Source organism: Salmo salar, chromosome ssa03, assembly GCF_905237065.1.
Source record: "Salmo salar chromosome ssa03, Ssal_v3.1, whole genome shotgun sequence".
Taxonomy (NCBI): domain Eukaryota; kingdom Metazoa; phylum Chordata; class Actinopteri; order Salmoniformes; family Salmonidae; genus Salmo; species Salmo salar.
The window spans coordinates 37,707,563-37,723,349 of NC_059444.1; the positions used below are offsets into that span (position 1 = coordinate 37,707,563).

The 15,787-nt window shown below is 44.0% G+C and overlaps 1 protein-coding gene across 5 annotated transcripts; it reads right to left on the reverse strand.

Annotated features, from left to right (window-relative positions):
• Positions 1-3,183: 3,183 nt before the first annotated feature.
• Positions 3,184-12,332, reverse strand: LOC106600169 (ETS-related transcription factor Elf-1). 5 transcript variants are annotated; one of them, XM_045714813.1, is made up of 8 exons: positions 12,328-12,332; positions 9,446-9,526; positions 8,755-8,875; positions 6,675-6,785; positions 6,192-6,350; positions 5,917-5,985; positions 5,650-5,842; positions 3,184-5,526 (listed from the first exon to the last, which is right to left on the reverse strand). In XM_045714813.1, the coding sequence occupies exons 2-8, from the start codon at positions 9,515-9,517 to the stop codon at positions 4,893-4,895; spliced, it is 1,359 nt and encodes a 452-aa protein (XP_045570769.1). In that variant the 5' UTR covers positions 9,518-9,526; positions 12,328-12,332; the 3' UTR covers positions 3,184-4,892. The 5 variants fall into 5 exon arrangements, with proteins under 5 accessions (XP_045570769.1, XP_014046977.2, XP_014046974.2 ...); XM_014191502.2 differs by lacking the exon at positions 12,328-12,332 and adding an exon at positions 11,210-11,352 and having other exon boundaries at positions 9,446-10,049; XM_014191499.2 differs by lacking the exons at positions 9,446-9,526; positions 12,328-12,332 and adding exons at positions 9,978-10,049; positions 11,210-11,337.
• Positions 12,333-15,787: the final 3,455 nt, after the last annotated feature.

The window sequence follows — 15,787 nt, forward strand, 5'->3', positions numbered from 1 at the left end:
GGTCCCTAAGACCCTCAGAAACCTTTACAGATGCACAATTGAGAGCATTTTGTCGGGATGTATCACCACCTGGTACGGCAACTGCACCGCCCGCAACCACAGGGCTCTCCAGAGGGTGGTACGGTCTGCCCAACGCATCACTAGGGCACACTGCCTGCCCTCCAGGACACCTATAGCACCCGATGTCACAGGAAGGCCAAAAAGATCATCAAGGACATCAACCACCCGAGCCACAGCCTGATCACCCCGCTCTCATCCAGAAGGTGAGGTCAGTACAGGTGCATCAAAGCTAGGACAGAGAGACTGAAAAACAGCTTCTATCTCAAGGCCATCAGACTGCTAAATAGCCATCACTAGCCAGGTACCATCCAACTACTCAACCCTGCACATTAGAGGCTGCTGCCCATATATATATATATATATATATATATATATATATATATATATACATAAAATCACTGGCCACTTTAATAATGGAGCACTAGTCACTTTAATAATGCTTACATACTGCTTTACTCATCTCATAATGTTACATACTGATTTACTCATCTCTTATGTATATACTGTATTCTATTCTACTGTATTTCAGTCAATGCCACTATGACATTGCTCGTCCTGATATTTATATATTTCTTAATTCCATTCTTTTACTTTTAGACTTGTGTATTGTTGTGAATGATTAGATACTGCTGCACTGTTGGAGCTAGGAACACAAGCATTTCGCTACACCCGCAATAACATCTTCTAAATAAACTCAGCAAAAAAGAAACGTCCTCTTACTGTCAACTGCGTTTATTTTCAGCAAACTTAACATGTGTAAATATTTGTATGAACAAAACAAGATTTAACAACTGAGACATACACTGAGCAAGTTCCACAGACATGTGACTAACAGAAATTGAATAATGTGTCCGTGAACAAAGGGGGGGTCAAAATCAAAAGTAACAGTCAGTATCTGGTGTGACCACCAGCTGCATTAAGTTACTGCAGTGCATCTCCTCCTCATGGACTGCACCAGATTTGCCAGTTCTTGCTGTGAGATGTTACCTCACTCTTTCACCAAGGCACCTGCAAGTTCCCGGACATTTCTGGGGGGAATGGCCCTAGCCCTCATCCTCTGATCCAACAGGTCCCAGACGTGCTCATTGGGATTGAGATCCGGGCTCTTTGCTGGCCATGGCAGAACACTGACATTCCTGTCTTGCAGGAAATCACGCACAGAACAAGCAGTAAGGCTGGTGGCATTGTCATGCTGGTCATGTCAGGATGAGCCTGCAGGAAGGGTACCACATGAGGGAGGAGGATGTCTTCCCTGTAACGCACAGAGTTGAGATTGCCTGCAATGATAACAAGCTCAGTCCGATGATGCTGTGACACACCGCCCCAGATCATGACGACCCTCCACCTCCAAATCGATCTCACTCCAGAGTACAGGCCTCGATGTAACGCTCATTCCTTCGACGATAAACACAAATCCGACCATCACCCTTTGTGAGACAAAACCACTGCTCGTCAGTGAAGAGCACTTTTTGCCAGTCTTGTCTGGTCCAGTGACGGCGACATTGTTGCCGGTGATGTCTGGTGAGGACCTGCCTTACAACAGGCCTACAAGCCCTCAGTCCAGCCTCTCTCAGCCTATTGCAGACAGTCTGAGCACTGATGGAGGGATTGTGCGTTTCTGGTGTAACTTGGGCAGTTGTTGTTGCCATCCTGTACCTGACCCGCAGATGTGATGTTTGGATGTACCGATCCTGTGCAGGTGTTGTTACACGTGGTCTGCCACTGTGAGGACGATCAGCTGTCCTTCCTGTCTCCCTTTAGCGCTGTCTTAAGTGTCTCACAGTACGAACATTGCAATTTATTGCTCTGGACACATCTGCAGTCCTCATGCCTCCTTGCAGCATGCCTATGGCACATTCACACAGATGAGCAGGGACCCTGGGCATCTTTCTTTTGGTGTTTTTCAGAGTCAGTAGAAAGGCCTCTTTAGTGTCCTAAGTTTTCATAACAGTGACCTTAATTGCCTACCGTCTGTAAGCTGTTAGTGTCTTAACGACTGTTCCACAGGCGCATTCATTAATTGTTTATGGTTCATTGAACAAGCATGGGAAACAGTGTTTAAACCCTTTACAATGAAGATCTGTGAAGTTATTTGGATTTTTACGAATTATCGTTGAAAGACAGGGTCCTGAAATAGGGATGTTTCTTTTTTTGCTGAGTTTATGTGTATGTGACCAAAACTATTTGATTTGATTTTGACCCTAACTGATCCTTCACCAGGTTGATGGCCTGTGAGGACGGGACCCTTTTGTTCAACACACCTTGTAACTCTGCAGTAAAACCTCGTACACCCAAGTGCTTCTCTGCAGCTGCCACCACATCTATTTTCTGTCCCGGCACCCCAATGGTGGAACCAGCTTCCCCCTGAAGATAGGACAGCAGAGTCCCTGCCCATCTTCCTCCTGAAGATAGGACAGCAGAGTCCCTGCCCATCTTCCCCCTGAAGATAGGACAGCAGAGTCCCTGCCCATCTTCCCCCTGAAGACAGGACAGCAGAGTCTCACTAACTGTAAGTCGCTCGGGATAAGAGTGTCTGCTAAATTACTAAAATATAAATAGACATTCCATTTCTGCGGTACAGTTTATAACCATGGCAATGAATGCTAACAAGTCAACCTTACCGAAGCACAAATTCATAATATTGGCATAGGCCTATTATTCACACCTGACTCATCACCCTCTACTCTCTTCACTGCCTCAGCATATGACACCTTCTGTTCTTCTCCGACCCTGGCAACCTCAACCGGTCTCTCTCGCACTGGGCACTTCTGATCCCCAGCAACATTGGCACCCCCACAATTGACACGCACTTTTTTTCCCCACCGATGCTACACAGTCCTTTGTCCCATGCCATCCTGCACACTTCTCACATCTCGGAACCTCCCTCCAACAAACTGCAGCAACATGACCATAAGCTTGGCATCTGAAACGCCTTAGTGGGTTCAGCACAAACACTTTCACTGGATAACATGACTATCAGGTAAAGACTCTGCTTCAAACTCAAAAGGACGTCTTCTCAGTTTCCCCATGCTCGCGTCGCACCAAACGGTAGGCGTCACAGACACAGGTAATTTTGTGCGGGTGAGGAACATTTAAGGTTTGCCAAAAAACTACCAGGATTCATTTAAAATGAAAACTTTTATTTAATGAAAACAATAATTCCTCTTTTATCAACTACTTCTGTATAATAAATTGCATGAAAACATCAGAATGAACATCAATAAATTGATTGGTAGTATAAAAGCCTAGTACAGCATTTCCACAATTACATTTTAACCAAGTTTCTTCACACAATATAACAATAACAAATATATCAAAGCCTTCCAGCTAGATCAGAGAAGCATAAGGCAATATTATCAAAGGAAAAGATTGCATATGAAAAATCAGCTTTTTAGTAGGAGCCAAGGTCTTACGGCTTTGCAAGGCATTAGATAGAGGATCCTCTTAGGAACAGCAAAACGAACCATAGATCAGAGTCTAGGCCAAAAGAGCAACAACATCTTACCTCTTTACAGATGAGTTCGAGCGTTTGGGAACTGAGACCATATATACTGTGTGCAGAAATAAAAATGCATACAAACCTGAGACAACTGACGGAAAAACAAAACACACACCAAAGAATTCAAGGCATATGGTCCAAGAAAGCACAGTCATAGCTACTACAGCATATCAGGAATTCATATCTGGAATGCTAACAGGACTGTCTGTCAGAAGGGCACTGGGTAGAAGTTGCCCATAGGGGCAAATCTAGGATCAGTTTACCATCCCCAAATAATAACCAGGGAACACCACAAAACTGACTTTAGATCAGTGTCAATAGAACATTACTGACTCGGGCAGAAGTACTTTCACGCTCTCCAAAAAGCCGGAGAGAAGTTATCAGGCTACGTGTCAACATTAATGCTTCTTAATCTCAAAGCCAACAGTACTGCTGCAAAAATTACACAGAAAATCCTTTTTGATTTCGATTTGTATTATTTCCTGAAAACATGAAGGTAAAGCCTGTAGCCATTATTGGAAAGTTAACAGTCGTAATAATCTCTATGGAATGTATCCCCTGAACAGATCAGCTACAACACGTTTACCACAAGCACTGATGGTGCGTCTTCTACTGTGGTGGGTGACAGTGTGAGTGTGTGATTGCGTTGAAGATCATCAAGTGGCACAGACATAAAACAATGTTTAGGCGCAATATGCAGTAGCTAGCGTGTTACAGATCAAGGCTGTCTTTCGTGAAATCTGGAACAGAATTGTTTGAAGATTTTAGGCACTTTTGGTGGGCGAGAGTAAGAGTGGGGACAAATAAAATGGTACATGAAGAGTTAACATTCGTGCAAAGCTTTGATCATGGCAGAGGAAAGAAAATGGAGAGAAAAAAAGCACAGTGTGCAAGCTCCCATGCATACAGTGGAGCTGAAGTGCAAACAGAGAGAGTAGCGCAGGATATCCTGCAGAGTGGCTGTAGATTCCAGTGCACGTCTATCGTCTTTGGTGGAGAATTCGAATGGCCACCATGTTGGTACCAAGAGTTTTAAGACAATGACATTCTACTCAGAATGCCTATTAGAATGTTATCGTCATGGAGTGTTTGGTGCCAACATGGAAGACAGTTTGGTTAACTCTCTGTAAAAATGGCTCTGGTGCATAAGGGAATGTAAGAGTGAGAGACAAAGACTATTCAGATCTGTCACATCTGTAAAATATATCAAATTTACATCACATCTGTCCATCATCGTTCTCAGAGGTCTCCCTTTTCAATCACTGTCCTCTATAGTCGTCTTGACTAGGAGGAGATGACAGCGACCGACACTGACCAGATATCTCGGGGCATCCTACTCCCTGGTCAGTCCTGAGTCTGGGTCCTCCTCTGTCTTAACCTCCAGCTTCCCCTGCTTGACAGGGCAGGTCACGGGCAGTAACTGCAGAGTCACTATCTGACCGGTGGTCTGTTCTGCAGTAGCAGCCTGTCTCTCACACATACTCCCCAGCAGCTGAGCGGTTCTGAAGACCGACCCGTGCTGACCGGTCTGCAGAGACTGCACGTTCTGCAGGGTGCGCAGCATCTCAGCTGAGACTATAGGCAGGTGCTGCTGCTGGATCAGACTGCCTCCCAGTGGTCGAAGAACTGTTCTGCGCTGGGCTGGGGATCGGGACTCGGATTTTGGGCCGGGTTGGTGCCGCTGGGCTGTTGCCGGAGTACTGCTGGTCTGCCTGGACCTTTGGTAACCTGGTCTAGAGGAGGGGGGAGGAGGAGGGAAAGAATGCTCGTAGGACGCTAAATCGTCCAGGGATTGGTCACTGGAGGGCGGGCTTTCCTCTGGAACGTCTTCATCATCCTCATGATTGCCTTGGTCCTCCTGGTCTTCATCACCACTGATGAAGACCATGTCCTTGGGCAGGGAAGCAAACTGGTACACCAGCCTCTGGCCCTCCACCTTGTTCAGGATCCCACGCTGGTAGTAGTACCTGTTAGGGACAGAGAGAGGTCAGCTTTGATACACACCTGCAGGGCCACAGATAGAAAGTTAAGTTTTGTTAAAATTAATAATAATAATAATAATAATAGTATGTCAGTTAACTACAGCGTACCTGAGAGCTCGGCCCATGGTCTCATAGTTCATGTCTGGTTTGTTTTTGTGTTTTCCCCAGAGTCGGGCCACAGCCTTAGAGTTGACCAGCTTAAAAATCCCTGCATTCCGATTGGTCCATTTGATATAGCGGGGGCAGGCCTGACGGTCTTGAAGAAGCTCAATCAGGAACTGCCACAGATACAGAGTGTTACCTGAAACACAGGCGAATGAGAGGTGAGATTGAGTGTTCTGTTGTGTGTGTGTGTGTGTGTGTGTGTGTGTGTACCTTTGCTGTATTTTCCCCTCTTGAATGTGATGTCCGGTGTGGGAGATTCAGGCCTTTTGGATTTCTTACCTGAAACACATAATAGCTTTTATTTTACTGTGACAATGACATAATTTACATTGTAAATTACAGCAGTCCATAAATAGAAATGTGAGAAAGCACAAAATAAGTAATATTGTCAGAACTGATGAGCAGACATATGAGCTAAGGTTATGATTACATTTATAGTTTGAAAACATGGCCAGATAATGACATAAGTAAAATTACAGTCTGACCTCTCTTCTTCTTCTTTGGTTGCTCGGCAACCGACTCCCTCTGCAGCGTGACCCACTGGGGCTGGCTCAGAGCTCCCACAATGTCCTCTACTGACACCATCAACTGGTGGGTAACGGGCGATGTGATGGCATCACCCAGGGAGGGAACGTACAGCTGGGCTAGAGGGGAGACAAACACACACTGTTAGGGCTTACGGCATAATGAATGGGTCTACAAGGAGACCATTAGATGAGGTCCATTAGATTACAGGATGTATACATCTGCTCCAAATCTGTGCAGAAATATGGATGTTTGCTTGCCCTAGACAAGAAACATGGTGATGGTAGACAACAAGCTAAACGTTCAGCGACATCTGAGAAGTTCACGCAAAGACTGAGTCGAGACAAGTTACTCACTGAGCTACTAGCTAAGACTAGCGTGTGTGTGTGTGTGTGTGTGTGTGTGTGTGTGTGTGTGTGTGTGTGTGTGTGTGTGTGTCTCACTGTAGTGCTGTTGGTCCAGAGAGAGGGAGTCGGGGGAGTCCATGTTGAGGAGAGTCTCAGCTGCCACCAATGTTTCCATGGTTTCCTCATCTCCACTCTCACTGCCCTCCACTGGATGGATAGATAGATAGATAGAGAGAGAGGGGTAAAGGGAAGAGATGGAGAGAGACGAGGGGACCTCAATATCGAGAGAAACGGTGTGATGCGTCAGCATGACCTAATGGCTCTGTCTGTAGGCCAACCCCTAGTGATGGGACAGCGGGAATAAACAAGGTGGCTAGCGAACTAATACACCTGCCTTTCCCAAACTCGGTCCATGGGATCCAAAGGACCCAAAGGGGACCCAACGGGATGCACGTCCCGTCCCCCCCCATACTTCACAGCTGATAAAAATGATCCAAGCTTGATGATTAGTTGATTATTTGAATCAGCTATGTAGTGTTAGGGCAAAAATGTGCACAGAGTTTGGGAAACCCTGTACTACACTGTTCGTAAGCCCATCTTTCTTCCACAACGACAGTCTAACTGTCTATAAACAGAGATGATGCTAATGTTGTAACATGCCACGGTAAACGATTGACAGTGAGCTATCTAAAAGTAGAAAATAAAAAAGAGGCTAACGTTGTTAGTTGCTAAATTAGGTAGTTCAAAGTTAGGTTAGCTAACTAGCTAGACAGTTACAGGAGTAGACAAGTAACGTTACAAAACCAATTTGCCACAAACTTACTTGCTAAGATCTAAGATACTCGCTGCTCAATAATTACTTCCACGAACTGTTTCACTGCAGAGAGCTACATGATAATCAACTTTACCAAATCTGCAGCATCCACAAGAAGACGTGTTTTCTTCCACTTCCTGGATTTGAGAACATCTCTGATTGGGCCAAATGCGAAGGGCACAGTACGCATGTGCACAGACAGTTTACAGTCCCTCATCAACATGAGTAGAGATAGCCAGCTAGGGTATTTATTTATGCTTTGTTAGAAACAAGGTTTGGACCTTTTCCCCCCCAATTTTCACATAAAATGACATACTCAAATATAACTGCCCGTAACTCAGGACCTGAAGAAAGGATACGCATATTCTTGATACCATTTGAAAAGAAACACTTTGAAGTTTGTGGAAATGTGAAATTAATGTAGGAGATATAACACATTAGATCTGGTAAAGGATAATACAATGAAAAACATGCATTTTTTTACCATCATCTTTGAAATACAAGAGAAAGGCCATAATTTATTATTCCAGCCCAGGTGCAATTTAGATTTTGGCCACTAGATGGAAGCAGTGTATGTGCAACGTTTTAGACTGATCCAATGAACCATTTCATATCTGTTCAAAATGTTGTATCAAGACTGCCCAAATGTGCCTAATTGGTTAATTAATAATAATTGTGCACTCTCCTCAAACAATAGCATACTGTAAATTGGACAGTGCAGTTAGATGAACAAGAATTTAAGCTTTCTGCCCATTCCAGATATGTCTATGTCCTGGGAAATATTCTTGTTACTTACAACTTCATGCTAATCACATTAGCCTACGTTAGCTCAACCATCCTGCGGGGGGACACAGATCCCATAGAGGTTAAGTTAGGTTAAACTATTTTGATTTGAAACTGCTCTGTTGTTAAATTCCAGTAGTGATACATGTGCTATAAACACAGCAACTAGCTTCATAGCGATCTGTTTGTAGTGTGGTAGCTAAACTATCTACCATAGCTAGCTAGCTAGCTAACTGGCTAACCACCTTCCATACATCACACTGAATGTACAATGTCTTCATCAGCGATTTATTTTTGCCCAGCACCGGTACTTATGTGCATATTACACTCCTGTTTTACACTGACAGTTTCTCTCAGGAGCTGAATGAAGCCGTGGAGCCTAAACCCACATCCTAAAAAACACCAGACCCCTTACCTGAACATAGACCTCCTAAAGTACTACAAAATGATGTTAAGTCCTCTGTGCCTGTTTCTGTCTCTGCAGGTGCTGTTGATGATGCCAAGAAAGCCCAGCAGCTTAATCCCAGCCCTTCCCTTTCCCTTCATGAGAACAGGGTAAGTGTGTGCATGTGTTGTTACCTGTTGTTAGCAAGTGGTCGTCTGTGTGTGTCTGCTCACAGGCCAGGCCTGAGTAGGAGAGCAGGTGGGAGTGTGGGACCTGCTCCACTATCACTGCAGGAGAGGCCAAGTGCTCATCCAGCTGCAACACAGAGGGACAAATGATCTGTCATTCACTTTAATTCCGTTCTAATTCATTCTATCCAACGCTTTATGGGCATATAAATTCCAATATTTTCAAAGTGTTTGATATTGTAAATCAATTCAGGAGTATTGGGGAGGGCTTGAACCAGAAACTCTGCAGTTAAAGGGAAAGTGTACTAACATCTGTGCCTTAAGGTTCCAACCTCTAGGCAGAGGTTGTTGTACACAGACATACAGTGAAACAAGACTAGATGTTATGGTGATAGAGAAGTGTAAGTGAGAAGACTACTTTTGCTGTTCCTTTAAAAAAAAATAAAAAAATAGGTCAGTGTGTTCCTAATGGACATTAGTGTGGATGCTTCAATAGCTACGGCTGACGTCGTCATCATGTCATCCTTGGCTACTGTATGTCTTGACTCTACCTCTGCATTCAATACAGCTCGTCTGCACTTTGATATTTGATTCACCAAGTGGTTCTACATTGACGCATGATTCTAGAGGAGGCGTTGATGCTTTATCTGTTGGCGTGCACACACACACTCATGCACGCACACATGGTCGTTCCCACCTGTAGTCCATTATTCACGCGGTCGCTGGCATACTCAAAGATGAGTTCCGTCTGCTGCAGCATGGCAGACATCCCAGAAGACTCCGATGGCAGCTCTACGATGTCTTCATCCTAGCATTCCACGTTAGATGTCCAACAGTTTCACACCACACGCTCTAAGTTTTTAGGTCCCGGAGCACCAGATATGGGTTATAAGTGTCAAATCACAGGTTCTGTGTTTCATAAGTTCCAGAGCAGAGTAAGTTGTATCCGAAGCTTCCCCCCGTCCTCTTCTGTGTCCGTGGCCTTTCACAGGTCCTTCTGAGGAAGAGTGACTTCCAACCGCATGGCTGAATAACAGCACAGTGACTAAACTGGCTAAATTAAATAGCTGGCTAGCTAATTAGTTGCTCACTCCAGCTCAGTGGCTAGACCCCTCAGAAGAGTGAGTGTTGGCTTAGCTTGGCTACTTGATAAAATTGTTGAGATAAAATCCCGCAGGCCTCCTCAGTAGACGGTCCGTAGATTAAATGCTGAACAAGAGCATAGTTACTTGTTTTCTCTTCTTCACGGTTTCTACTCTCGATGAGGAAGTGTAGGCCGCCAACGGTCCTGTGGTCTTAACCTGCGAAAAGGGAACAGAGACAGAGGGGTGGGGGACGGAAATAGAAAAATATATGAATAACATTAGCGAAGGTTCTTCAGGGCATGATAACTCTACATGTACTCTACGTGTGCCACACTCTTTCTGATCAAACACACACCTTGAGCAAAGTGCAAACAATGAACAGAATCACATGATCGGGGCTTTCTAAACAAAGTTAGGAAGACCCAGGGCAAAAACAATGTCTGCCAAGCTGAGCCAAGGCCCCTTACAACCAGCAACTATTTATATTCCTTCCTCTTATCACATTCTTTATTCTGTTCTGTCTTATTCTCTCTGTCTCTCTCTCTCTCTCTCTCTCACGCGCTGCTTTCTTATCTCCCCTTCTAAAGGAGCCAAAGCAGCAACAGGAAAGAAGCTTCCGGAGTGAGTCATGAGTGTGTGTTATATGAGCGTGCTGTATGTGTGGAAGGGAGGTAGGGGAGGCAAAAACGAGCAGCTGTGTCTGCTCAGAGGTCCTAATGCTCAGGTCACACAATGGGCATCTGCGTTAGGGTGTGTCTGTGTCGTGTGTCTGCGAAAGGAAACTTCTCATTTCAAGATGTAGTGTTTTTCCTCTGGTTTGGTATGCCTGGAATGTGTTTGGAATAGCGCCTATGAGAGATAAGCACAGAGCTAACAGACAGACAGACAGGGTTAGATTACTACAGAGAGAAGGGTGGAGGAATCACAAAAGGGGCTAGGTAATGATTGACTGTGCATTTGACGTCTGTTTAATCTCATTAGGATTTCTTCCACATCGTCACATCCCCACACATACGGGATTAGTTGTTAAACAACAAACAAGTTTGACAAACCTGCATCTGACAAATTGACATCTTCGTCCTACATCATTAGGTTACATTAGATTAGATATACTTTGTCTGTTGTTCACAGAAATGTGCTTATACAACCATCATCACTGTGTCTGAAAGACACAACCGCCAACCATAACCCAGCCCTGGCCTGTCCTCTCTGCATTCATGCCAGGCATTGTCCATGGTGTCAGTTAGATACGATCCCACACACACACATTCCTGTATGCCTCTGGTTTCTTTCTCGCTCTCCTCCACTCATTCACCTCCCTATTTGTTCACTCACTCACTCAGTCACTCACTCATTTTCTCCACTCGTTTACTCACCTGTCCTCTTCTCTTCAGGCAGTTACTGACTGCTGTTAGCACCAGAAAATCTTGTTGCTGGTCTACCATGTCCCCTTGCTCCCTCCTTCTCTCTTTCTCCCTCCCTCTTTCCCTCTTACTTTCCCTCTCTCCTTCTCTCCTTCTCTCTCTCTCTCTCTCTCTCTCTCTCTCTCTCTCTCTCTCTCTCTCTCTCTCTCTCTCTCTCTCTCTCTCTCTCTCAGGTGTCAGGTTGCAGTAGGTAAGCAAGCTCGGTGACAGGCACCATGACGACAGTTGTTACGCTACACACCTGCGTTTACCTGATCTCCTCCCACTCTACCCTTAACCCTTTAGAGAAAGAAAGAGAGAGGAGACTTCCCTAGAGAGACAAAGAGCTGCTCACAGGGCAGATATGCATGCTATAGTCATGCCTATGCATTTTGAATGCCAATATGTTTTCACAGGAGACTTCTGGGAATGCCAATCAAAAAATGTCTTAATTTGCTGTTCTGTTTTGCTTGTGTTCAGCAGATATTGTTGCTATATGTGTTGTTGCTTGCATAGCATAGGGTATAATGTGATATTTGACACTTCTGGCAGCACTGGTCACAATGGAGAGGAATTTTGAATTGAATGGGCCAAGGAAAGGACAGGAGGTTGATTAAGACTGTTGGTAGTCAACCTGGTTTCAACCCCCTCCTCCATACTGTCCAATGTGGGTTTCCTGTTCTAAGCTGACAGCGTGTGCGTGTATGCCTGCGTGTATGTGCATGACGGCTAAGAGAGCAAGATGCAACTGAGGCTGTTATCGCACAGGAAGCACAACCCTTTCTGTGGGCTCCACTTCCTCCTGAGAGAAAGGGAGGGAGCGGGGGAGGCCTATTATAACACTGGAAAAGCTGTCACCACGGAGACCACTGTTCCGTTGTACGTCTGCCAGACTGCCGTCTTGTATTATGGTTGTTTAGAATGTTGGGTTACCGGTGACGCTTCTCCATGTTTTCTGTGTCTCTCTCTGTATGTCCCAATATTGTTCAATGGCTCCTGCACTTGTCTCCTCCCCTACACAATGGTGACAAAAGGTGGTTTTTAAGACTATTTGGGACATGACACAGTCCATCCCAAGGTTCCTCTATTACGCACACGTCTGTGTCTGTGGCTTCAGTCATATCTGAGCCTGTGATGTTGCTGCCAGGCCCTTAGGGACAGTGATAAGCTTCATAACACACTCAATGCCCTGTGTGTGTGTGTGTGTGTGTGTGTGTGTGTGTGTGTGTGTGTGTGTGTGTGTGTGTGTGTGTGTGTGTAACGAAAGCGTATTGTGAACTAGGCCAGGCAGATAGAGGAACAGGGAAAGGAGCTGATAAGCTTCCTCTTTTGCCCCGGGTGACCAAGCCTAGCCAATCTAACATGGAGAAATTATGGGGAGACTGAATAACATTACATGTTTTGGTGAGCTACAAATCTTAAAGAGATACTTTGGGATTTTGGCAATGAGGCCCTTTATCTACTTCTGAGTGGAAGGCCTCCTGAGTGGCGCAGCGGTCTAAGGCACTGCATCTCAGTGCAAGAGGCATCACTGCAGTCCCTGGTTCCAATCCAGGCTGTATTTCATCTGGCTGTAATTGGGAGTCCCATAGGGCAGCGCACAATTAGCCCAGCATCGTCAAGGGTAGGCTGTCATTGTAAAAAATGATTTGTTCTTAACTGACTTTCCTAGTAAATAAAGGTTAAATTAAAAAAGAAATTCCCCAGAGCCAGGTGAACTCATGGATATAATTCTTATGTCTCTGCGTGCAGTTTGATGGAAGTTGCTAACTAGCGCTAGCGCAATGACTGAAAGTCAATGTGTACATGCTAGCAGATACACATAGACTTCCAGTCATTGAAGTCTATGGGTACATGCTAGCATGTTAGCAGATGCCCATAGACTTCCAGTCATTGCGCTAATGCTAGTTAGCATTGGCTCGCAAAACCACCTCTAACTTACTTCATACTGGACACAGAGACTTAAAAATCTGATTTCATCTGACTCTAGGGAAGTAGATAAAAGGCCTCTTTGCCAAAATCCTGAATAATCTCTTTAACCCCCTTGTGTGTGTGTGTGTGTGTGTGTGTGTGTGTGCGTGTGCGTGTGTGTGTGTGTGTGTGTGTGTGTGTGTGTGTGTGTGTGTGCGTGTGCGTGTGTGTGTGTGTGCATGTTGGACTATTTATCTTTATCATCTGCAAAGCCACAGGTGCCTGGATACTTTATGTAAATACCCTAAAGCCCTAAACAAACTGACATGCACACAGATACAACATGAAGGGATAAGAACTCTAAAATACAACACACATATAACCTTAAGCCTCCTTGAATTGGCTTTTCCTCACATGGATGCCAAACTCACAACCTCAGTTCTAGGATTGCTGCAATGTTCAACTGCAGAGCACAAAACACTTTCACTTCAATCTCGAGCTACTACACAGACCCACCCACCTCCTTCTTATCACAATACCATTGTTTTTGTCAAGTAAATCATTAACAGTCACACTCGTGTTTGGGTTTTTGAATATAAACCCAATGTAAGTCTTATGATACAGAGTGTTTTAAAACAGAATAGAAGTACTCTGAAACACCCAAAGTGGTTCTTCAATCTGAATATTGGTGTTTTTAAGAGTGTTGTGAAAGGGGGACAGGTGACTTCTGGGGCAGTAAGATGGTACATTTCATTTAAAAAAATAATAATGTTACACACATTCACACAGCCACTGTGAAAAAATATTCTTGACTTTTAATTGACACAAAAACAACCAACATACTTAATAAAAATGAACGTAAGTAATATCAATGATTTATTAATTTCCTTTTACCCCCCAAAATAATAATACATACAACTTAATATGTTGCTCAAAATGTAAGTATATTATGATGATAACCAAAGAGAGAGAATTGGTTGATTGAATGCCTTTGAAGTCTGGTTTTAATCTCCTTGCACTTCCTATCTTGCCGTTTGACTCTGTTTTTAGAGTATTGTGGTTAATTCAAAATGTTTATTTATAATTTTTTGTTGTTATTATTATTTTACACAATGTTGTATTCACCTTTGAAAAAAGAAAAGTATACTTCTATATGAGTATTAATTAACCCTTTACACTCGTGGGAATTGGCCTGTATGGATAGGGCTAAATTGAAATGTTTCTTACAGAAGTAATATGAAATGCATAAGCATGGTAGCAATTGAAAGGGAACAGTTTGAAGATTATGGGAGCCACACACCTCTCCGAAATGTGCACAGTACCTCAGTAATTTCATTATAGTCTTCAACTAGAAGGTGCTTTGAGCTCTCCTAGCTGTGCCATTGAGGGACTAGAGCAAGCACACTTGTAGTTGTCTTGTTTGTTGTTGCGTTGTTGTTTACGCAATCCAAAAATGGCCCGTTATACATCGCAATCTGGCTCAGGTTGGCATCATTTGAAAGCTTGTTCTATTGCCAACATGACTAGCTAAGGTATAAAATATGATCTTACCAGTGGAGGCTGCTGAGGGGAGGACGGCTCATAATAATGGCTGGAATGGAGCAAATGGAATGGCATCAAACACCTGGAAAATATGTGTTTGATGTATTTGATACCGTTCCACCTATTCCGCTCCAGCCAATACCACGAGCCCGTCCTCCCCGATTAAGTCGCCACCCGCCTCCCGTGGATCTTAGTGTTAGGCTTTCACAAGGCAATTCAGAGAAACCGATTGTAATTTTTGGTGCTTATAGAAAGGAGTCATGAAGTGCATTCAGGTGCTTATTCTGCAGTGGATTTTCTTCACAATAGACAAACATAAGCTCTGTTCTGTTCAGAACAACCCAGGGTATGAGGCCATGTCATCTTGTAACTGTACACTAAACATATTGATAAAAAAAAAACTTGACACTGTATATGACATTCATTTTATGATATGGAAATGTGAAGTGCAAATTTGGACTCGGGTGTTTGGCTTGCTTGTATGACATCAAGGCAGTCCCACTGGGCACAGACGTCAATTCAGCATCTATTCCACGTTGGTGTAACGTAATGTCATTGAAATGATGTGGAAACAACGTTGATTCAGTTCAGTGTGTGCCCAGTGGGGTATTTATTAGAATCCTTAACGTCTCCTCTTTCAAAATACATTGAGCACTGTTAATTTATAGCATTTCCCTCACTCAGACAAAACATTTGCAAAACGTTGCCCAATTAACGGAAGGGATGGAGTCAACTTCTTGTCTCCTGCGGTGCTAAAGTTCAGAGCGGCTGTGAGTCAAAACCCATACAGTGATGTGAAGCGGAGCTCTGACGTCATTTATAGCATGTTTATTTATAGCCAAAATAAATGTTCAACCCGTATACGGGTACGAGTGTAAAGGGCCATGAGTTATAATAGTAGATCAATATGAATGGATATTGAAACCGTCAGGCTAAATGACATTCTGTAATGAAACGACCCATTCCCACATGTTCATGTTAAGACTTTAGAGGCAGATACAGTATCCTGCAATGCCTGCCAAAATGGGTTAAACTGGCAAATGATCAGATACATAAATCAATGTTACAGTGCATTCGGAAAGTATTCAGACCCCTTGA